Source organism: Anoplolepis gracilipes, chromosome 7, assembly GCF_047496725.1.
Source record: "Anoplolepis gracilipes chromosome 7, ASM4749672v1, whole genome shotgun sequence".
Taxonomy (NCBI): Eukaryota; Metazoa; Arthropoda; class Insecta; order Hymenoptera; family Formicidae; genus Anoplolepis; species Anoplolepis gracilipes.
Genome location: NC_132976.1, coordinates 633209 through 656838, shown reverse-complemented (window position 1 = coordinate 656838; position 23630 = coordinate 633209). Strand labels below are relative to the sequence as shown.

The window sequence follows — 23630 nt, the reverse complement described above, 5'->3', positions numbered from 1 at the left end:
ATTGAAAAACGCCACTTCTGGCACCACTAAACGTACGTATATCAAATCAACAGATCGAAATTCGATTTTCTACAAAAAGAATCGAACAGAAAAGAATTGAAAAATCGATTAAAAAAAATCGATTTTTTGAGGAGAAAGATTGATTTTTTAAAAATCAAATCGCCTATCACTGTTTTGAACAATGTCTGCATTAAAGATAGATGATAACATGAATAAAGTGTAAATAAATAAGTAAAAGGTCGAAAACTTATTTTTGTTTATTTTTAGCGATTTTCTCCAAAATGAAGCAAAAACGAGCAAATCTCTAAGGGACTTTTTTGTTTAGTTTCTCGGTCCCCTACGCGCTCGCCAAGTTTTGCCGTTTAAATTGGGGACACCCTGTATGTAAAAGGCACGGGAACAAGTGTAGAAAGTATAGCTCGGTAAAAAACGGGTTTTTTTTCGGCAATTTAAAGATACTCCTGCTGTAATATTTCGTTGCAGCAAGTTTTTCGTGAACGAGAAACCGGTTGGTTAAACGGACTCGCTGCATCGGTACAGTGCCGTTCATTAGTACTGATTCAGACGATATTTTTTGTCAAAGAAATAATTATCTGTTGATCAATATTAAATGCAAGAATAAAGTTTAACGATTTAATTTACATACAATCACCGTGCGATCATACGATTTCTCACGATTTCGACTTCAATTCGCAGTTAATATGTAAATTCATACGAGTGTAGTACAGACACCCGATGTGACGTGAACGAAACTATAGTTTTCGCTCTGTCATTGCTGTAGAAGGACAAACATGGCAAAGAGACGAAAGAGACGAGACTTGTAATAAGTTGTCTCACAATCTGCCTTGGGATTGTTTCATCGCAGACACATATTTTTAATTATGTATGTAATTCAGTAATTATGTAATTTCCGTGTGTATATGTAACTGAATTTATTCAAAAACGTCACAGTGAAGTGTAATAGATTGAGAACTTGAATAAATATTTGAAGAAAACGACAACTCGTGGAACAAAACTAAGTGTAAAACAAGGAAATATTTATTTAACATTTAATATCGAGAGAAAGTAAAATTAATAGCCATGGCGATAAAAAGAAATTGAGTGAAAATCATTTTCGTGTGATCGTATAATATTCTAATCAATTTTAGCAATATATTATAAATTAGTCTGTCAATTTTTGGGGGAAAAATTTCGAGAGATTTATTAACAGAATTTTTTAACACGTGCACCTCGCCGTCAACATTATACACCGTGTCAAATTGACAGCTTAATGCTCTTGTTTAAGTGTGTCCTCGATGAAAGCCTTGAATAAATAAATATTTCCGTAACGCGGTTCAATTAGAAATTAACTACAATTATTATTAGCAATCGTTGAGTGCGCGTGTGATTCGATCAAAAACGAGAATAATACGAGTGACATATGAATGACAATTGGTAACAGGCTACGAGGAAACGTAGGAGGCATACTTATTGCTGGAAAAATGATAAACAGGTGTTATTACGTGAGAGTGACATAATTCGCGCAGTTGCGAAAGCGAGTACGTATGTATGTACATACATACATACAAGAGTGCAACCGGTACAGAAATCGTTTGCTGCAATTGTTTCCGCGGTTTTTTTTTTCTCATGCCAGTCGTGCATCGACGCACATACTTGAAGGAAATCAACGAGAGATGAGTGTCGATTGGCTAAAGTGCTTGAAATGTTGCTTGAAATCGGAATCGGCGAATAAATCGACTGAGGAAATAATTGCGATAAAATTTACGTGAGTTTTGAATTTATTTTCTCTGTTAATTGACGTCGAATTTCGACAATAATTTCGTTTCTGCGCATAAATAATGTGGCGTATAATGTTATTATTAATTTGTGCGATTTTGTGAAATCTTGTCTTGTTAAATTTGTAAATATTAAATAAATTATTTATTTCATAAGATTTCAAGTTTCTTTACGTAATTAAAATTAATCACATTTCTTAACCATGATTAAATTCGTAATAATTCGTAATATATGATTATAGTGGCTTATTATAAAACGTTAAAAATTATTAAAAGCCGTATCTTTCGAAGATATTCAATTTTATTTATTACAATCTACTTTTTTTAGTATTTAGAAAATTAAAGAGAGATTGATTTATACTTTTATTGCATACGAAATGATTCTTCCTAATGGAGCGTGTACCGCATTTTATTCGAAAATTTCCTTTTGACACTTTGATAGGCTTTATTATTCATAAAGCTCCAATATTTTGATTTTGATTGGAGTTGCTCCAACAATTCCACTACAACTCGACTGCACAGTCTTTGTTCGAATCTGTGTGTACGAGCTCTATTATTTTACCACTACCATCTACTTTACTATGTTACGAGCACATTTACGCAATTACCTACAGATAATATGCCAAAGAGACTCGCAACTCGAATTAATAACAATAAATTATCGGCAAAAACTTGACAAATTCTTTTAAACCGAGTTGTCGATCTTTAAATCGATCGACTCATCTGATCGATTCTCTCTAGAGAGGAAACGCGCGGGACGAAGGTGAGACGGAGAAGGCTAAAGATATAGACATTACGCTCTTCATGCTGATCGTATACCACCATCTGGGCTTTTGTCGTGTGCATTGTAGGTTGCTCGAGTTGGCTCCGAAGCTAGGACACCGGGTGCATTTCGCGGAGGGCACGAACTTAAGATGCCGCGAAGACCCTCCGATATCGTCCGATTCGGAAGAAAGGTCAGCAAACTACGGACTTGAAGAACGATTATCTCGTTTTCAAGAGATTTTTTGAAAATCAAACTTTTTTTCTTTAACGAAAAGAGCAAATTTTTCTTTCACTTTTTTAATTTTACTCAATTTATATAGAAGAGCATTTTTTTTCTTCTCAATAATAATGTTGTCTAATTGTAAATTGGACTGTTGTTAGCAACGATATATTTTTTTTATTTGCAACCTACATCGCACTTTTGTGGTATTAAAAAGTTGAGAGGCTATCAAAATTTTATTGCCAAACAATTATGATTGCAATTCCCACAAGTCCTTCGTCTCGCGAGAAACTTTCCAGGTAGCAAGCACGTGACATTTTGACGTCGAAATATGATCAATTCGAACCAAATATGACCGTGATGTAATGACGTAAAAATGACGGAAAATGTCACGGAGACCGATGACGACATTTCAAGACTTTTCGGTAAAAAGACGTGACTTTATCAACATTTTATATCTATTAGTTTTAATGACATTTGATCAGGAATCTTTTTCTCTAGCGTAAACTTGTGAAAAATAAAAAATTTATTTTTTCACAAATATTGAATTTGTTAATGAAACTTTTCACTTTTCACGAGCTCACGCTAGAGGAAAAGATTCATGATCAAAATGTCACGATCAGAGTCCCAGGTTATAGAGAAAGTTCACGGTTAGGGCCCTGAGGTATTGACAGAATTGTGAATATCAAAATTATACGCAAAATTGTTTTAATAATAATTAAAAGATGTTATAAAAAATTAAAAGAGTTTTTAGTTCAAAAATAGTAATACTTGAGCGATTTGTAACAATGACTTAAAAATCACGATATTATGACATTTGTTTACAACATCATTAAGACGTTTGAAATTAGACATTATTTGGTGACGTGACGTCATTGAAGCAGAAACTATCAGTTTTCAACGTCAAAATGACATGTACTTGCTACCTGGGTTATTGTTAGTTTTTAAAGCATTCTAAGGATAATGTTTGAAGGATGGAGTTAACAAGGGGCTAAGAAAGATGAAGAATATGTCGAAGAGGGTTCAACAGAAGGGTCTAACGAGACAAGTGATAGTACACATTCTGTCGCGTTAATAATAAAAACTAATGGTCAGATAACGACATCTTTGGCATTTGGAAATAAATATAATTATACTGATAATAAAAATCTCTCGATCTCAACGATCGAATTTTGTTGGTAAAAAACTAGGATATATCGAAATATTGAGATAATATGAACCGATTATTTTATTGGATAATTCTCGGTATCACGTTGCTCGTCTATTTTTCGCCGTACAAACTACAATTCCTGGACGTATGCTTATTATTATCGCGCGCATGATCGTGACACTCGGTAAGAGGTGATCCGCCGTTCCGGAAGGCGCATGAGCAAGGGCAGGGAGAAGGAGGTAGACGTACAACCCCCGGTGCGCTTCTCACCCCTTTCAACATCGGTCATCGACGAGCCCTGGCCGTTAGTCCGACCGGCAATCTCGCCACGTCGTGTCGCCTCGTCAAGGATCAGCTCGCGACACGCGACGTAGATCTCGGGTCGAGAGATTTCGAGAGGCTCTGGATGCGAAGCCTGCGAAAGGTTTTCACGCGTGAGCGAGGGACGAAGAGGATGGCGATGAATTGGTCCCTCGCACGACCAGGCTTTTGGCATCTCGCGTATTACTATCTCGCTATATTACAGGTGCTTCTGTAATGGCCCTGATGTTTGTAAAGATATCTCGTTTGCAAGAGACAGAGAGGCAGAGAGAGAAAAAGACGGTTGTTGAGGACGAGGTTGAGTGGTGATGCGCGCGAGTTTCTCGGTGAAATGTGTTGTATCATTGATCAAACGTATGGATCGACCGACGTGGCGAAGGTCGCTCTCCACTTATATCGAGCCTCTTTAGCGGAATATTCCTTTTATAAAACCTACCTCAATCGGCGATACAATTTAGCCATTTCTTTTCGAAATCTCGACATATCTTTAGCATCGTCCTGGAAAAATGCACAAAGCCTTTCCCTTCACCTTCGTTACAATCGTCGATATCTTTAAGGAGGAGCATTTGATGACGTCGCGAGCTCCGAACCTCGAAGATACTGACGAACTGGAATAATTGAACGTAACGCGACATCGAACGTAAAGTGACACGAGGATCGATCGATCTGCTTGCGAAATCGGGGAGACTCTCGACGTTGTTTCGTGCCGTCTCATAGTGGTACTCGTCATCACCTATCAACGATTATCGACGACACAATCTCTATCACGTCTATCATCGTGAAAATAAATTCCGGTGCTGAAAAACTCGATCGATGATGCTAGTCTCACTCGAGAGGTGAGAGCCGTGCCGTGAGGGCGGTAGTGAGGAGAGGAAAGGAGAAAGGGATAGAGAGAAAGAGAGAAAGAGAGAAAGAGAGAAAAAGAGAGTGATTGAGTGTTGAAGCATCGAGCGTGGGTGTAAAAGTGCAAAGACACAGAAAGAGAGAACGAGAACAATGATGGGATAAAAGTTTATCCACCTCGTCATAATCAATTTGCTGGTATTGCCGGTATATGTACGACCTTTCGTTCGCAGGCCTCTGGTCGACGCACTTGATATTTCCACGAGCTCACTACAACTATATAATAAGCTAGCCTACCATATAACGGACCAATCCAAACCAGTCTATAATAAGCGATGTGATGATTTTCAAATAATCTCTCTGATGTACGAAAACACGAAAATACCTCTTTCCGAATTTAACGACCATCTCTTATATAATTTCTGATATATCGCCTTTCCAATTGTAACGATCATCATTCCAATCATCATTTGAACAATTTGAAAGAATTTTCAAAAAGCCTAGTATCTCGTGTAATTACATTGGCGGCAAAGATACTTAGGATGGGCTGCAAATCGGCAGCTAAGTTTAATCTGGATAAAGAGACGGTCGCGTCGTCGTCGTCGTCGTCGTCGTCGTCATCGTCGTCGTCGTCGTCGTCGTCGTCGTCGTCATCATTATTCTTTCTAAAGACTTGCAAGAAGACTATTGAAGAAGAGGGAGAGGAGCGTGGCGGCAATCGCGAGTCCGATCTGGACGAGGGGGAGGAAGGGGAAGAGGGTAACAAGGCGACCGATCGAGTGGTCGAATCGTTTGAAAGATCGTTTCCGTTAAAAGACAATAGCGGAATGTGCAAGAACGCGGACAACAGCGTGGCCAGGTAGCTATCAGGCTAGAGGATGCAGAGATTGCGCTCAACTTTCAAGAGGTCGCGCACTCCCACGGGAGCGGAAATGAAGTCTCAATCTAGCCTCGAGGTGCCCAAGCAAATCAGGTCGGCCTCCTTCGACGAGATACAATTGCAAGCGAAGCGGCAAGACGATCGTACAAACTCCTCATCGTCCTCTACGTGTTCCTCCGCGAGATCCCAGGAGTCGACTCGCGGCAGGAGGGGCTCGTCTACTCTCAAAGTACCGCAGCTGCAAACCGGCCAACGATCCAAAAGCTTTGACGCGTATTCCGCGAGTCCTGGATCCTTCCCTAGTCAGTATTTACTGCCCAGCGGAATCGAACGAGCGGAAACCCCGATTATCCAAGTCTCCGGATGTTATCATTGTGCCTGCGTGGAGGAGTACAGGAGCCTCTGGCTGGCCGAGGACTTTTCTAGAGAGGAGACCGAGGCCGAGGAGCTCCACGAGGCTGACAGCAGCGCTTCGGATCTCTCGGAGAACGAGTCGGAGGATCACGAGGACGAGTCTAAGAGAGAAGGTAGCCCGGAAATCAGAGTTATCCTAACGCCCGACGACCAACCGACCGAGGCGCGATGTGTCTCGCCTATAGTCGAGATTGTCCCCGAATCAGATTCCGAGGTGAAGGTGGAATTTTCCGAGCTCAGGCAGCGCAGGCGATCGCTCGCCTCGCCCAAGCTCGCCAGGCAGGAGGCTCTCACCACCTTTCCCCTCGAATCACCCCTGCCGACGGAGACAACGACGATCAGAACGACATCGAGCGTAGGGCTCGAGGCGGACGACGACGACGACGACGACGACGAGAACGACATCGAGCCGGACAAGTCGAAACTCGTTGTGCGCGACATATTTCTTACCGTGCCAGAGTTGAAGCGGGATCGCGCCGCCTCCGTGGACTCGTGTTTCAATAACAATAAAAATGCAGGTGCCAGCGATGCGGACTCGTTGGCGGTGCCGCAGCAGAGTATCAGGTCGAAGAGCGTCGACATTGTCTTGCCGACGGACGTTCGCACCAGGTATACGGCGCTCCTGCCCGGAAAGGATTCGCGACTTCCGATAGGGTGGGTACGTCTGATTAGATGGACGCAGCCTCCTCTTCTAAACCGCACGCGATGCCGTCCAATATCGTTTTAATCTTAATTACACGCATTTATCTTTTCTTCCTTCCTTTTCATCTTCATTTATAGACGAGTTTTACAATCTACATTTCACATTTGTCATTTATTCGCAAATGTATTCTCTCTCGTCCATCCATACCTATCTTTCTCATCTTTTAATCATTTTATTAATTTATTAATATATGAGTTGAAGTTTTTCAAATAATTTTATTTCTACTTTTCTTTTCGCATCTTTATAATAAAATCATGATGACTAAATTTAATCATATTCTTCTTGTTAAAATAGGTGATAAAAATAGAATAGAATATTAAAGCAACTTAATTTGATATCAATTTCGTTTTTCCAACAGAATGATGAATATATGATACAACGATTTACATTATACATATTACGAGATTGTGCGTGCTAAAGTAAGCATAGATGTGAAAGTAACTTGATAATAAAATTAAATTCCTAATTTTATGAATTACAAAAATAATAGCTATCTTATATCTCTACCTTCTTTTTTTATTAATTTTCTTTTTATTTGTTATTCATATATATAATTTTAAATTTATTGTATAATCTTTTTAATTGCGTTTTAATTTCCATTTCTAGACGAGTTTTAGAATCTAGATTTCATTTATCGTTTATTCGAAAATGTATGCGTAAATCATCCAAGAAGGATCTTGGCTGTTTTCTTTCGTCATCCATACCTATCTTTCTCATCTTTTAATCATTTTATTAATTTATTAATATATGAGTTGAAGTTTTTCAAATAATTTTATTTCTACTTTTCTTTTCGCATCTTTATAATAAAATCATGATGACTAAATTTAATCATATTCTTCTTGTTAAAATAGGTGATAAAAATAGAATAGAATATTAAAGCAACTTAATTTGATATCAATTTCGTTTTTCCAACAGAATGATGAATATATGATACAACGATTTACATTATACATATTACGAGATTGTGCGTGCTAAAGTATGCATAGATGTGAAAGTAACTTGATAATAAAATTAAATTCCTAATTTTATGAATTACAAAAATAATAGCTATCTTATATCTCTACCTTCTTTTTTTATTAATTTTCTTTTTATTTGTTATTCATATATATATATATATATATATATATATATATATATATATATATATATATATATTAATTTTAAATTTGTTGTATAATTTTTATATAATTAATTGTAATAAAATATACAATTTTTAATTTCAATATAACTAAAAAAAAACTTAAATTTTTTTCTATATAACAATTTTTAATACCTTGCAGATTTTTTTATGAATTCTCGAATAGATCTGAACGGATCTAACACATTTTCTACATCTTAAATTATATAAATATTCTCTTTTACTTCTTAATTTTTTATTATACGCAATTTTGAAATTAATTGTATAATAGTATAAGATAATGCTGCCATGATTTCTGTCGTGATTAATCTCTTTCCTCTATTTATGATTCCACTTAAAAAGAGAGTGCTACATTACATAAATTATTACTAAGAGCATTTCCATAACTAGGACAGTAATATCTCTGAAAACCCATGTGCGTTTATGTAGTAAAAGAGAACACGTCCATTATTGTTAATGATAAATGACAAAAATTGAAATATTTAAGAGAAGAATATTAAAATATTTATATTATATATCGATCGGCAGAATATAAGTGGATGGGAAAATATTGCGCGCACGTTTTTCATGCGCCATATGATTATCACCATATATTCTTTAGCTCATTATTTACGAGCGACAGGATATTTTACATCAAAGAAAATCACTCAAAGCGACTGTAGTCATTTTTGATATTAGAATTTCGAGTATTTTTCTTTGCTACAGTGCAAAACTAAATTTGACCATGCAAAATAGCTTGAATCTTTGATAACATTTTTTATGTACTTTTCATTTTTTTTTTTCCCCCCCCCCTCTTCTGCTTGTCAAACCTTCGAGCACGAAGAATAATTATTTAATTTTATATATATACAAGAGTGTGTCACGTGTTCGCCCTTTAACTTTATATCATATTTCTATAGATAAGTAAAATTTTATAATTAAATACAAATTTCTACCAAGATATTTTATAACAATCTACAGTATCATCGCACTGTTTTACGTTGAATATCGTTTGAATTATTACATCTAAATATAATACAAGCGTGTAAAATGAAAAACATGAAATTATCTCTCTTTCTTCGTTATATAATTTTTCAATAATTAAAATAATTTTAAATATATATTTTGCTGACGCAAGAAACTTAAATTATCTGCAACAAGTTCTATGAATATTTGATGATTCTAGAGGGAGAGAAGAGGGTGGAGAAGACAGAGAAGGGGGCTCGAGTGGTCAACGTGAGCCTCGGTCTACACCAGATTGGGGTCTAAATGCGTTTAACGGGGACCATCTTTGGGTACCAACAGCTACATCCGGTGACTTTTGTTATGTCAACGACTGTTCCGTAAGTCTTAAGGATACACAAAAAAAGAATCGTGTCATCATATCAATTGGATGTAGATCGCAAAGGTTATCGTACATGAACTTTGCATGAGTAATTAAAATAGTAAGATAATTAACACTAGAGTTGTTTTATTATTATTGTTATTTAATATAAAAATTATCTTAATTAATGTTTTAGTTACTAGTTGTCTTGTAAATTTGCATACCCTATAATATCTGTAATGTACTAGTGCAATTGAATTAAATTTGTTAATACTTTTAAAAACAAACGCATGTTTTGATCACTCAAAAAAATGATGTTGCAACTTGAACAAAAATTTTCCAGGTGTAAAAAAATTAACTGAAACAGATAAATTATTATATTATACAACATGTGTTAAATACTGCATATATTTTGCACTTGATCAATTTAAATGACAGAGACAGAATTTATATCCGTAGCATTAGTGTAATTTAGACGGAAAATTTGTCCGCGATGCCTATCTTTAAGGCCTATTGTCAAGGACAATTATATTTGTGATTAATATTTGGCAATGAGATTTAAATTTTCTAGAGGTATTGCTGCTAGAATATTGCTGCTATAAATTTTATACGGGATAAACAATATTCCAACAGATAGAAAAAGTAGCGATAAATTTGAATTGAGACATCTAGAAATCTGTCTGCACGTTAGGAAAATATTTTTTTTCAGTGATTGGAGATTTTAATTAACCGATTTGATAGATATATTTTTCTTGTTTTTTTCTTTTTTTTTTTTTCAGAAACACGGACCCCGGTTGAAGTGTCCTGCTTGCCGTGTGGTGGCTCATGCCTGCTGCGTCGCGAGTTTAGAATTCGCCTGCAAGCCAAGCTTTCGCGATGTGGGCGTTCGTCAGTATCGCGAACAAACGACAACCCATCATCACTGGGTTCATCGACGATATCAAAAGGGTAAATGCGCCAATTGCGGCAAATCTTTCCAATCGAAGCTTAGCTTCAGCTCGAGGGAGATCGTGGCGGTGAGTTGCAGCTGGTGCAAGACCGCTTATCACAACAAGGAAGCGTGTTTCAACGTTCACAAAATAGGTGAGAATTGCGAATTGGGCACTCACGCGTCAATCATAGTGCCGCCATCATGGATCGTAAAACTACCGCGAAAGGGAAGCTTTAAGAGCAGCCTGAGAAGATCGCACAGGAAGAAAAAGTCTAGCGGCGGCAGCGGATCTTCTAAACGCCGAAGAAGCAAGGAGAAGGAAAAGGAGGAAAGGGAAAAGGAAAAGGAAAAGGAAAAAGATCAAGGGGAGCTGTGGATCGTTAAACCCATTCCCACGGCTACGGTAAAGCCCGTTCTGGTCTTCATTAATCCGAAATCCGGCGGTAACCAGGGCGCGAAATTGCTGCAAAAGTTTCAATGGTTGCTCAATCCGAGACAAGTTTTCGATTTGACGCAGGGTGGTCCGAAAATGGGGTGAGTAAAATAATTTTACGTATAAAATTGTCGCAATAAAATGCGTGGAAATAACTGGAAAGTTGACTGGAGATTGAAAGGAGATGAGAGACGAATGAAGGAAGAAGGATTGTCGATTGAGAAAATTATTCTTTCAGATTGGAGCTCTTCAAGAAAGTTCCCAACTTGCGCGTTTTGGCTTGCGGAGGTGACGGTACGGTCGGTTGGGTTCTATCGATCCTCGATCAGATCGGTGCGTATCCAGCGCCGGCGGTCGGGGTACTTCCTCTCGGCACCGGAAATGATCTGGCGAGAGCGCTAGGATGGGGAGGAGGTTACAAGGATGAACCGATTGGCAAGATTTTGACAAGTATAGGTGACAGCGAGACCGCTCTACTTGACAGGTGGCAATTGAAGGTTGAGAGAAACTGCGACGCCAAGAACGACGACGATGGCGGCAAGGGCAAGGAGAATTTGCCTCTTAACGTTGTTAACAATTACTTCTCTCTCGGCGTGGATGCTCACATTGCTCTCGAGTTTCACGAAGCCCGAGGTGAGAAGCACGAATTTTATCATTTTTACTCTCATCATATCGAACGATAAGCCGATGGTGGAATTGAAATTTTAATTCGAAAGAAATAATCGTGTTGATTGACGTTACAATTATATTTTTTTAATTAGGAAATTAATTAGTTGTGTAAACGTTGATTTTAAAAATTCCTTTTTCTCTATAATATATTTATTATATTTGGTAGAAAAAATAAAAAAAAAAAAAAAAAAAAAAAAAAAAAACAAAATAGGTTGTACTTTATAGAAGTTTGTTTGTGATAAATTCGCTGCGATGGTTTGTAGAGGCCCATCCGGAGAAGTTTAACTCTAGAATGCGGAACAAATTGTTCTACGGACAGATGGGTTGTAAAGATTTATTGCTCACAAAATGGAAAGACCTCTCAGATTTTGTAACATTGGAATGCGACGGTCAGAACATGACGCCCAAGTTGAAGGAACATCGAGTTCATGCTATATTATTTTTGAATATCGCCTCTTACGGCGGTGGAACACATCCGTGGAGTGCGAGTAGCGGCACCAGGGAACCCGCCATGGACGACGGTTTGATCGAGGTAGTCGGCTTGACCACGTACCAGCTGCCTCTTTTACAAGCACGCGGACATGGCACTTGTATAGTACAATGTAGCACAGCCAAGCTGGTTACAACCAAGACTATACCGATGCAGGCAAGAATCATTTTTTACTTTTTAATTATCGCATACAAATTTGTCTTGGCATTATTTTGATAGCGGTTTAACGATTGACATACGTTTGTGTATACATCCTAGAATTATCTCTCTATTATTATTTACAGGGTAGTAAGGGAAAAAGTAGTGGAAAAACCTGAAAAATCTCGGAAAATGTAAGTTTTACAGAAAAATGTTTCCAACAAAAGTTGTATGGTACTTCAAAAGGGCTGTAAGATGATACCATTCGAGAGCTTTCCAAAACGCTATAGTTAAATATTTTTTTTATTAAGTACTTTTCGAGTTACGAGGCTTGAAAGTTCCAATCGTTTGACATCAACGACAAAATATCTCGTAAAATATTAATTTTTCGATTATCTTATTTTAATACTTTTTAGCACATAATAATAATCATAAAGAAAATATGTGGTCGTTTCATTAAAAAAAAAAAAAAAAAAATCGAAAATTCTCGAGGTAAACTACAAGAATATACAATAAAAAGTAGGGTGTCCCATTTAAGAAATTGATGGTGACTTTCAAACGATTATCTATCCAAGATCAAACCAATCATCTTCTAGTTCTTTCGAAACCATATAACATATTGTTGGAAATATTTTTCTGTAAAACTTATATTTTCCAAGATTTTTCAGGTTTTTCCATACTTTTTCCTCACCCTCTATACATGTAGTTTTTCTTATTTAAAATCAATTAATTTTGTTTGTTTAATTACAAAGTCGTTTTCTTTTAAAATTCAAGCTTATTTATTTTCTCTAATCATGAAGTAGTAAAATTGACTTGAGAATAAAAATCTGAGATGATTAATACATTTATTTTTATAATTTATTCTAATAATATCTTATATATCTTTATATATATATATATATTTAATAATATTGTAGGTTGACGGCGAAGCCTGTCGCCTTCTACCATCTATCATAACTTTAAATGTGTTGAATAAAGCTACAATGTTAACGAAAAGAAGAAACGCAGGCAAACCTAATCAGAATATCGCGAGATTAGACAGGCTAAAATTGCCCGTGATGAAGATAAAAATGTCAGATTACGAAACGTATTATCACGACAAGGAGAGATTAAAAAAAGTGGCAGAATTGTGGTTACCGGAACCGCTTGATCTCGATGCTACCACCGATCTGGAGACTCTGAGAAAGCTCTTGGCGAAAGATTATAATGTGGATTCTTGTTGTTTTCTCGATTGTAAGTGTGCTTTACAAGAATTACATGCAATTTATTAGTTGGGGCCCCAGGTAGGGAGCACATGTAATTTTGACGTCAAAAACTGGTCATTTTTGGTTCAATGACGTCACGTGATCAAATAATGGTCTAATTTAAAACGTCTTAATGCTGTTGTAAACAAACGTCATAATATCGTGATTCTTAAGTCATTGTTACAAATCGCTCAAGTATTATTATTTTTGAACTAAAAAAACTCTTTTAATTTTTTATAACATCTTTAATTATTATTAAAACAATTTTGCGTATAATTTTCGATATTCACAATTCTTTATTTCTCAGGGCCCTAACGTGAATTTCCTCTATAACCTGGGACTCGATCGTGACATTTTGATCACGAATCTTTTCCTCTAGCGTGAGCTCGTGAAAAGTGAAAAGTTTCATTAACGAACTCAATTTTTGTGAATGTCAATCAAATGTCATTAAAACGTCACTAATAGGTGTAAAATGGTGATAAAGGCACGTCTTTTTAATATCTTGAAATGTCGTCGTCGGTCTGTGACCGTAGTCCGTCATTTTTACGTCATTACATCACGTGATATTTGGTTCGAACTGACCATATTTTGACGTGAAAATGTCATGTGCTTGCTACCTGGGTTGCAAGTTATAATGTAATCATCATTCACAAAAATACGTAAAATGTCTGATTTTTTTTTGCTCTAGCGTGCACTACGGAAAGATTCTTCAGAATCGACCGCGGCCAGGAACAGTTACATTACGTGACGGATGTCGCTGTGGATGTTGTCTACGTTCTGGATGAAGATACCGTTCAACAACAACACGAGGGCCAAACTAGGTCGAGCCAAATTATCGCTAGTCAAGAAATGGGAAGTGCGCGGCTCCACTTGCCAAGGTATGTGAACTGATGACTTTTTCGTACAAAACTTAAAAATTATATTCCTTCTCTGAAGCGTATGATATGAATATGATATAGCGGTGAACATCTAAAGGAGATGCCAGCCGTGACAGAGGAGCGAAGGACTTCGAATGTATCTAAAGACGTCCAGAAACAAAGACGAACCTCCTTCGTTGAACAAGCCAGACTGGTCGGGAGTATATCTTTCGATAAAGAGCCCGATGATGAAAATGCCGCGGTCAAACCAAAGAATCCAGCGAGTCGAAACTCATTGGATGTGCCATCGCCGAACGAGGAAAACATCGAGGCCAATTCTTTTATAAATCGTGAGTCTCTCAAGCAAAACTCTCGTGACGTAATTGCTCATACAGATCAATCGCAGCAACATCAAGACCGACCTCTCACTTTTATCAGGTAAGAATGTTGCACGCGGACGTTGTTTTAGTATACATTGATTAATTATCTAAATAACTGAGGCGACCGACAAAAATATTTATATGACGTCAAATAAAGTTTGAAAGATGATAAAACTTTAAAGCTCGTGGGAAGAGCTGAAAATCATCGACGGCTTTCAACTAAATAACGTAAAGCTTTATTCCGCACAAATGCCTCTTAGAAGACGTAAAAGGTGTACACCCCTTCAGAACTCGAGCCGATATATTAAAGTTGTTCGGCTCCATTCGCTTTAATTATTTTTACTTGGCAAATATAAATTTTCATTTTATATATAATATATTATAAAAATAATTTAACGTGAGAGAGGAAGCTTTAATAAAGAGCTCGGTTTGAATTTGCAGCCCTCGCGATAGACTGTTCAGTCTAAGCTCGGGAGTTCACACATTCAGCGCGGAATTGCTTGAGAAAAACTGCGACGACGTATTAAGAGCGGCGAAAATTGGCGATCTTTCGGCTTTGAAGCAACTTCATCAAAAGGGATACTCGCTTTTAACGATCGACGAAACTGGCCAAACGGCACTTCATTTAGCGTCAAAGCATGGTCACAAGGACATTGTCAGATATCTCATTGCCTGTGCCCCACCGGCAATTTTAAACATGATTGATAATGACAAGTAAGTTATATACGAATTTAAACTTTTCACGCGTCTGTGAAAAATTTGACATTTCATCTGCGAAATTGGATGTTGCGAAATTTCTCGCAAATCTTTCTCGTTCTTTTTCAAAAATGATCTTGCAACTTTGACAAAAATTTTCTAGGTGCAAAAAATTAATTGAAACGGATCAATTATTATATTATATAAATACTGCATATACAATATTTTACACTTAATCAATTTAAATGACAGAGATGGAATTTATATCTGTATTATTAGTGTAATTTAGACAGACAATTTTTCTGCGATGCCCAGGTCTTTAAGGCCCGTTGTCAAGGACAATTATATTTGTGATATAATATTCCAGCAGATACAAAAAGTAGCGATATAGCGTTGTATTCTAATTCAATTTAATACAGTTTTATTTCAAGAAAGAGAGATAATTTAATTAATTATTTTAATTATTTTAGAGGGCAAACCGCTTTACATAAAGCAGCTCAGACCAAACGTCGTTCTATTTGCTGTATGCTCGTAGCCGGCGGAGCATCTTTGATGGTGAAAGATCGACACGGCAATACGCCGCATCAACTCGCTCTGATAGCGGAAGATCTTGATTTAGCAGCGTATTTAGAAAGTAAATATAATTGCAAAAATATATTTTTTATTTTTACTTCAATCGCAAAGATTTTATCCTGCTTTCTTTTTTTTTTTTTTTTATATAACAATTAATTTATCTAGCAAAAGTATTTTAAAGAAAAATTTGCTTCGCGATCGCTTGTTAGCATTTTATAAAAAGACTAAAATTCTTAACCAGATTGTGAAATATTTCAAATCCAACCACGATTTAAGAATATGGCCGCACTTTATAAAAACGTCTAGGCATTTTATAAAAAGATGGATTTTTTAATCTGCCTACGACATATGTATATATTTTAAATATGATTGATAATGACAAGTTATGACGAAATTAAACTTTTCACGCGTCTGTAAAAAATTTGAATTTTAATCCGCGAAATTTCTCGCAAATCTTTCTCATTCTTTTTTTCATATTCTGTATAGTTCTATTCTAATCCAATCCCAGGTAGAATATGAAACTCATAATGATATCATTATGACGTCATCATGATTTTATTTATCACTTAAAAGTTACCTAAAAAAAAAATGACAAAAAGAATCGTAAATTTTTAAGTTCAATAATCGGATATATAATTTTAAAAAGATTACGTTGGTTAGATTAAATATAATTAAAATACACATGAATAATTAAATAAACAAGTAATTGCGTAATATATATAAAAAATGATATTATAATATCAAAAATAAGTCACCAAAACATTGCCAAAAGTATATCAAATGAGATCATTATGATTTTTCTAAAATGACTTTTAGGTGACGTCATAATGATGTCATTATGAGTTTCATGTTCTACCTGGGATTTAATACAGTTTTTCATTTCAAGAAAGAGAGATAATTTAATTAATTATTGTGTTGTGTTATGTGCATAACAATGTTTTATATTTCACCAGGTCAAAAACACTTTCAATTGGCGACGGATGAGATGGAGAGCGATCTCTGACCTCCAGCATTGATCGCCACGGCTTGAACCGTCCTGAACTGAAATGCTACGAAAGAGGTACAACAACAGATCGATCTATTGTCGATAATTTAATGACGTCTTTGCGGCATATTTTTTTCGACGACGTAAATCGCTCGTGATAATATTTTCATTCGACGTATGCGACGTCGATGATTACGTGTTTGCCAAATGTCGTATTTTTCTTGTCGATACTTCGAAATTACTCTTACTAGGACACAATTATCACATAATTATATATACACACACACACACACATACACACACACACACACACACACACACGCACACATATATATACATATATATACGTAACTATGTAGCTGTTCTCGATAATAAATCCTTATTTTTCTCACTCGTATACTTGCCCGAGAGGACTTGTAGCTTTACTCGCGTTCTTGTACTCGGCAAGTGGACCATAATCGGCCAGGGAGCAGCCCGAGATTACTTCTAAGACTTAGCAAATCTATTTTTTTTTTTTCGTACGACATTTAATGTCTCCCCTGGTCCAAAATGAGACAGTCAATTTTGTATGTGTATACATATATACATATACACATATACATTTACGAAAAATGTTGTGACGTTAGGACAGAAAATATCTCTTGTATATGAAAAAAGAAAAAAATGTGTCCAGTCACACGTTTGCGTACGCAAAAATGGCAAAAGATTATTTATAGAGGCCAATCCGATTGTAAAAATCTGTGCCAATTTAACCGAGTCTTTTGATGGAACATTAATGACGATGCCAAACAAAGATTAGCTGTCTCATGTTGGACGTATGTGCAAGAAAAAAAAAAAAAAAAAAAAAAAAAAATTGATAGTCTCCACTCGAAATAGGTGCTACGAAGCGGATCGATAATCTGTTAGCTTTAACAAAATTGAGGGAAAATTAGAAGATATAATTTTAGAGAAAGAGGAGTAAGAAAACGAAAGGAACATTCTACAAACGATACCAAAATGTAAAAAGGGATCAACGTACGAACACCAATTAGTTGTTAGAGATGCAGTCTGTCGCTATTAACGTACTATTACTATATAATAATTATTTTTTTGTCGAATTGATATAATATGTACATATGTGTAGAATTTTTGAGGCGCTTATCGCTTATGGATTCGCGCATATTCTAAAAAAGGACGCCGTTTCGAAGTCAATATCGATCGTGCACGCAACGATTTCTTTCTTTCACATGTCTTAATCGGGCCCTTTTACTTATCAATATACTTCTGTGATCTCCTCTTGAATCCTAGTTTATATTCTAGTTTATATATCTTATGGAACATGTATCGAGCGTGAATATGTTATCATTGTATCCTCCGTCTTTATCTCTCTCTCTCTCTCTCTCTCTCTCTCTTTCTCTCTCTCTTTTCTCTGTTATTAAATATTGTACATATACTAATGCTCAAAAGTTGGAATCATCTCTTTTTTGAGGTAAAATTTACTTTAATTTATTATAATTGTTTGTTGTTTTTTTTTTTTTTTTTTTTTTTTTTTTTAATAAAAAAACTTGCCGGAAAAGATAATAAAAAATAAAGAGTATAATCTGGAATATTTCTAAAAAAATTGAGCTGTATATTAATTTTAAACACACATACATACAATAATATGCTAAAAATAATTATTACAAATATCCAGTTCAATTTTGATCGAAATGAAAAAATATATAGCATATACCAAAACTATTGAGTGTTAGTATTTCGACGGTCGTGCACTGTAAAAAATCGACTTCACTTTCGTGAAAGAGAAGAAGCGCGATTTATTTAGGATATACCCCGCTTATCTTTACCGCTCCTTTGGAGTACTTGAAAAGAAATGCCTTTCTCGATCCGTACCTGTTATACCATCGTCGACGATAATTGTCAAATAAAAAGAGAATTTAAAAAGCGAGAGAATATATATATATATATATATATATATATATATATATATATATATAAAATTGTTGTAGGATCGTTGTAGAGCGTACAAGAGAATATTTTGCGCACGTGTGTGATCGGGTATATATATATATATATATATATATATATATATATATATATATATATATGTGTATATATATATATCGTACATATGTATTGGTATAAAGAATGAAAGAATAGTGTTAGTTTTATATTATACCCGATAACACGCAACGGCATTGAAGCCGGTTTTAATCTTGCAGAGTTTAATTTTCGATGCCAAATGTACAGAAAAAGAATGATTGTGCTTGCATCGTTGATGCGATTGAGAATAAACATCATTCCAGGGATGGGAAGGTTACTTTTAAAAAGTAACTAGTTACCATTATTACTCGTTACCGAGTCAAAATAGTAACTAGTTATCGTTATCGTTACTTAAAGAATAACTATTCGTTACTTTTTTCAATGTTAAAACAAGATTAAAAATTCAATATAAAATATACTTTTGTAATATATTTTATTTGAAAAATTAATAATTAAAGTATTAGTAAAATATCAATAAATTTTTTAAATTTGTAAAATCATAAAAATAATAAGGAAAAAATTTTAAAACAAAGTATAAATAAAAAAATTTGGCTTTGCATTAAATTTAAAAATATAGTCAAATACACGATATATTTTTTGTATTCTCATAATTTGGCTTAAAAACCTTTAATATAATAATTTTAAATTTATATTATGAATCTCTGTTGATAATTGAAGATTGAATGTACGAAAATGGAAAATATAATATGTCATAAATAGGAAAAAAAAAAGTAACTGTAACGGTAAGAGGCGTTGCAAGTAACGCGTTACTTCCCAACCCTGCATCATTCTCGTTCGAACGATTCTCGCAGCGAACAGGAAATTTTCACTCGTCAAGATTGTACCGGTTTCAATAATCGGCTCCGGAAAATAGCATTAGGCCCGAGATTTAAAGGAAAAAAAAAAAAAAAAAAAAAAAAAAGGGAAGTTAATAGAATTTATCAGATATATGTATAGCGACGCCTTTCACGGCGGTGAGGACGCTGGCTCAGCTCGCAAATCTCTGTTTAAGTTTTAGAGCAATAAATTTACGACAATCACGCAACATTTCGGCATAAGCCAGCGCTCGCACCGCCCTGTTATATTTCTCTCCCGTCCATTTCCTCCTATTCTGTTTCCTTTCTCTTATTCGCAATTATCTCTATCGGTTCTTGTCTTGTATAAAAAAAACACCGTGTGCACGAGCATTATTTTATTTTCCCGATACGAGCGCTCATATACTTAACGCGGATGTGTATGTACATACGCAAGGCTTCGAAAATCAAACCGAGAGAACTCGTACTGTTCAAGGTGAATTATCGAGTTACGCAAAGCGTAAATTATATTTCGAGGCTTTATATAAAATGAAAATAGTAATTTATATAGATTAAATATAAATAATATTTTTTTATATAATTTAAAAATTATGTGTGCTTTTATTTTCCTTTTCTTTCTCTTTCTCTCTTTATTTCATTTCACGCAATATAATCTCTCTTCGAGTTTTTAATATTACTGTAATAATAAAAATATTATTTTTATATATATATAACTTTTTAAATAATATTTAATATTTAATTGAACTTGCGAGTTCTCCCGCCGCTCGTGTATCTATCCAAACGACGGTTTTTTCCGTCCGTAATGAAAACAATCACTCGCTAAGAAAACTGTTCGTGTACACGGAATCTAAATCCTTAACGTTCTATTCTCTCTTTGCCTCTTATAAAAAATTTACAAGTCGGATAGATAATAATTTATTGATATTATAACAGAATCTTGATATTCCATGTTCGTGATTTCAAAGTTTGTTGTACTTGATTGTACTGGACGACAAAGCATATGAGAAAAACCAACTACAGTCTTTCATGTTTCTAAGTCGCAAACAATTTTTTTAATAATTTTAAATTTTTGAAATGTATTATTATTTTTTTCTTTTAAATCTTTAAAATTGCTTTATTTCGAGAAAATTAATTTGAATTATATTTATTATATAAAAGAAACGGATAATATATAATGTATATAAAATAAGTAAATATATTTTGTTATACATCTGAACTATATGTTTTACATATGTAATGCGTAACACAATTCTAGGGATATGTTTTATCATTAATATAAGTCATAGTAGTACGAAATTTCAATGTAAGAAAGTCTCAATGTCGTCCAGTTTTATTGAAAAAAAAATATGAAATATGAACTAATATAGATTGGAAATATATTATATGAATTTCTTAGCACTTTTAGGAATTACTCTAGAGAGAGTTCACCGAGAAAAGAAATCTGTCCATTCGCCTGTTCGTTCTTCCATTAAACATTGTACTAACGTTCCTAGATATTTCTAAAAAAAAAAATAGACAATTTTAGTTGTTAATATATATAAGTTAGTTTTACTTGTTAATAAGTTTCCAATATAAGATAAAATAATAGCTTTTATTTTTTACAGAATAGAAATTAAACTACAGCTTTATGTAAACATCGATACATTTCTTAGTACTTTATGCATTTTATGCAGTACGAAAAACATCGTGATATTGGACCAACTATAACGATCATTTTATTTTATTAAAACGAATGATATTGCTGTGTATTATCTGTAATTTTAAATCTATTAAACAAAACAATTAAAGTTGCCCAACTATTTTTGAAATATCCCAACAATAGCGATACGAAATAAGATTGTGTCAGTCGAGGAATCTATGAATGAAACTTGATGCCGTAGGGGGATGACACCCTGTATAACATTACCTTGCAACAAATTCCCGACATATCTCTATGTATTTTTAATAATAATAAGCATATTAAAATTGTTCAATCCAATAATGTTTTCGATGTTATTGGCATGTGATATGTATTTTCCTACCTTGTATCTTTTTCTTTGATCAAGAACGCAAAGTTATATCTACCAAGTTTATTGATTTAAATTATATTTGATAAAATATATAATAAATAAATAAACAAATAAATAAATAATTTAAAATTATTAAAACTTTATACAGATTATAGAAGCCTACTTTTGTCGTCGAATTAATACTTTTCCTACTTTTCATACAAAATGATTCGTGATCGTTGCACGAAAAATTACACGCTGATTGTAATTACCTTAATCTCTAAAATTTATATATCCTTGAACACAAAAAAAAAAAAAAAAAAAAAACCCGATTTTTTTATCTTATATGTGTGATAATAAGTAAAACAAAAATTAACACTTTTTTTATAATACATCTCTCTACTTAAAATTAAACTTTTCTCTATTTATTTACAGTACTAATAGTACTAATAGTTAAAGCTATACTTGACTTGCATTTTCAATCATTTATGAATTATAGGAACAATTAATTTCTCGACAAAATTTTTATGTCAGATTTGAATTAGAAATTGACTTTAACGTTTCATGCGTCGGTATCATTGGATATCTATGGATTTATCATTCCAAATGATTACTAAAATTACTTATCTCAGATATAGAATGACGCCACGACGAAACCACGCATCGCGATCTTCCCTTAGGCATGTGACTGGTAATGAACAGATTAAAGCCTCTCGTTCAACACTTGTGTAAACCGGTATGTTTAGATAATCTTGCCGATATGTATCCTCGAGATTATTAGAGTTATCGTCGTCAGATTTATCTTGCGAAGATTCTTTTGGCATAAACGCCACTTGACATGTCGGGGCGACCGCGACTGCTGGCGAATTCACGTCCAGGTCCTTCAAGACTCCTTTCTCGATCGAAGCTCCTATAATATAATACGTCATTTAAAATTATTTTGTATATGTATATATACATGTGTGTAATTTATAATAATATTTTCAGACTTGAATGCCATCTTGTGCGGCAATTTTAAAAAATTCTCCAACGTATTCATAATTATGCAAACATGATTTTTATAAAACAAAATCAATTCTTCCATTTAATTAATAAGTCTTTGTTACCAAAATATTTTGAATAATTAATCCAATTTACCCGATATAATTAAACCTTCGAGCTGGAGCGACACTTTCCATTCCTTGTTTGTACGACTCTCGGTCCAATTGGCTTGGAGATGAAGTACTTCCAATGGATAACCGAGTTCTCGTGCGGTATGTTGTTTTAGTGCAGTTAAAAGAGCACGTGGTCGGGACAATTGGGACAAATCCACCCGACGAGGTACATTGACTGCCGAGGATTTTAACGTCTCGTACTTTGACAAAAGCGCCTTTGCAAATTGAATGGCATTCTTCGGGCCTGATCGCCATTCCATAAACCAGTGCTCTGGAGTCTTTGATTAGAATATAAGAAAGTAATATATAATTATATTTATTATAAATAAGAAAAAAAATTATTTTTGAACGAAAGAAAAAAATAATTATTATTCTGTATACAACTTATATTATAAATAGAAAACAGAGTCCTTGTCCCACCTCATTATCCTCGAAAGATGACATGTCCATGTCCGCTCGTACAATATTCAACAACTTTCTTGTAAGATCAATTTCGTCTATGAAAAAGTCCTGCAAAGGGTTTCTTTTCTGTTCGCTCGTGTCGTCGCATGTGAATGTCAAGGAACATTGTCGATCCATAACTTCTTTTAGATCCTGTTGAACTTTTGATTTGTCTAATTTATTGCTGTTTCCTTCACCGTTGTTGAAAGGCTTCACTAAGATAGCTAAAAGTTATTTAAAGTACATGTCAGCTGACATTAAAAGACTCGGACGATTTTAATTAAAAAAGAAATGCTAATATATTT

The 23630-nt window shown here is 34.6% G+C and overlaps 2 protein-coding genes across 5 annotated transcripts in view; one reads left to right on the top strand and one right to left on the bottom strand.

The window, feature by feature from the left end:
* The first annotated feature begins 76 nt into the window (after positions 1-76).
* Positions 77-20082, top strand: Rdga (retinal degeneration A). 4 transcript variants are annotated; one of them, XM_072896262.1, is made up of 12 exons: positions 77-1765; positions 2627-2731; positions 9375-9531; positions 10292-10977; positions 11115-11509; positions 11809-12191; positions 13091-13406; positions 14106-14295; positions 14377-14712; positions 15096-15368; positions 15821-15984; positions 16877-20082. In XM_072896262.1, the coding sequence occupies exons 1-12, from the start codon at positions 1545-1547 to the stop codon at positions 16924-16926; spliced, it is 3276 nt and encodes a 1091-aa protein (XP_072752363.1). In that variant the 5' UTR covers positions 77-1544; the 3' UTR covers positions 16927-20082. The 4 variants fall into 4 exon arrangements, with proteins under 4 accessions (XP_072752363.1, XP_072752362.1, XP_072752361.1 ...); XM_072896259.1 differs by lacking the exons at positions 77-1765; positions 2627-2731 and adding an exon at positions 2766-7022; XM_072896261.1 differs by lacking the exons at positions 77-1765; positions 2627-2731; positions 15821-15984; positions 16877-20082 and adding an exon at positions 2762-7022 and having other exon boundaries at positions 14377-14624; positions 15096-15254.
* A 541-nt stretch (positions 20083-20623) lies between these two features.
* The window catches only part of Btv (dynein cytoplasmic heavy chain beethoven), a 32530-nt gene continuing 29523 nt past the window's right edge, over positions 20624-23630 (bottom strand). The window contains exons 44-46 of the mRNA XM_072896257.1: positions 23305-23549; positions 22868-23162; positions 20624-22640 (exon numbers count right to left, since the gene is read on the bottom strand). Of these exons, the coding sequence (XP_072752358.1) occupies positions 22354-22640; positions 22868-23162; positions 23305-23549 (827 nt within the window). The 3' untranslated portion in view covers positions 20624-22353. The remainder of the gene's footprint in view (positions 22641-22867; positions 23163-23304; positions 23550-23630) is intronic.

Bases quoted from the DNA above. Each gene is read 5' to 3' on its own strand.
- Rdga (XM_072896259.1), top strand. From the start codon at position 5,953: ATGCAGAGATTGCGCTCAACTTTCAAGAGGTCGCGCACTCCCACGGGA. The intron at 12,192-13,090 runs GCAAGAATCATT...ATAATATTGTAG, and splicing joins CCAAGACTATACCGATGCAG to GTTGACGGCGAAGCCTGTCG. The intron at 13,407-14,105 runs GTAAGTGTGCTT...TTTTTGCTCTAG, and splicing joins TTCTTGTTGTTTTCTCGATT to CGTGCACTACGGAAAGATTC.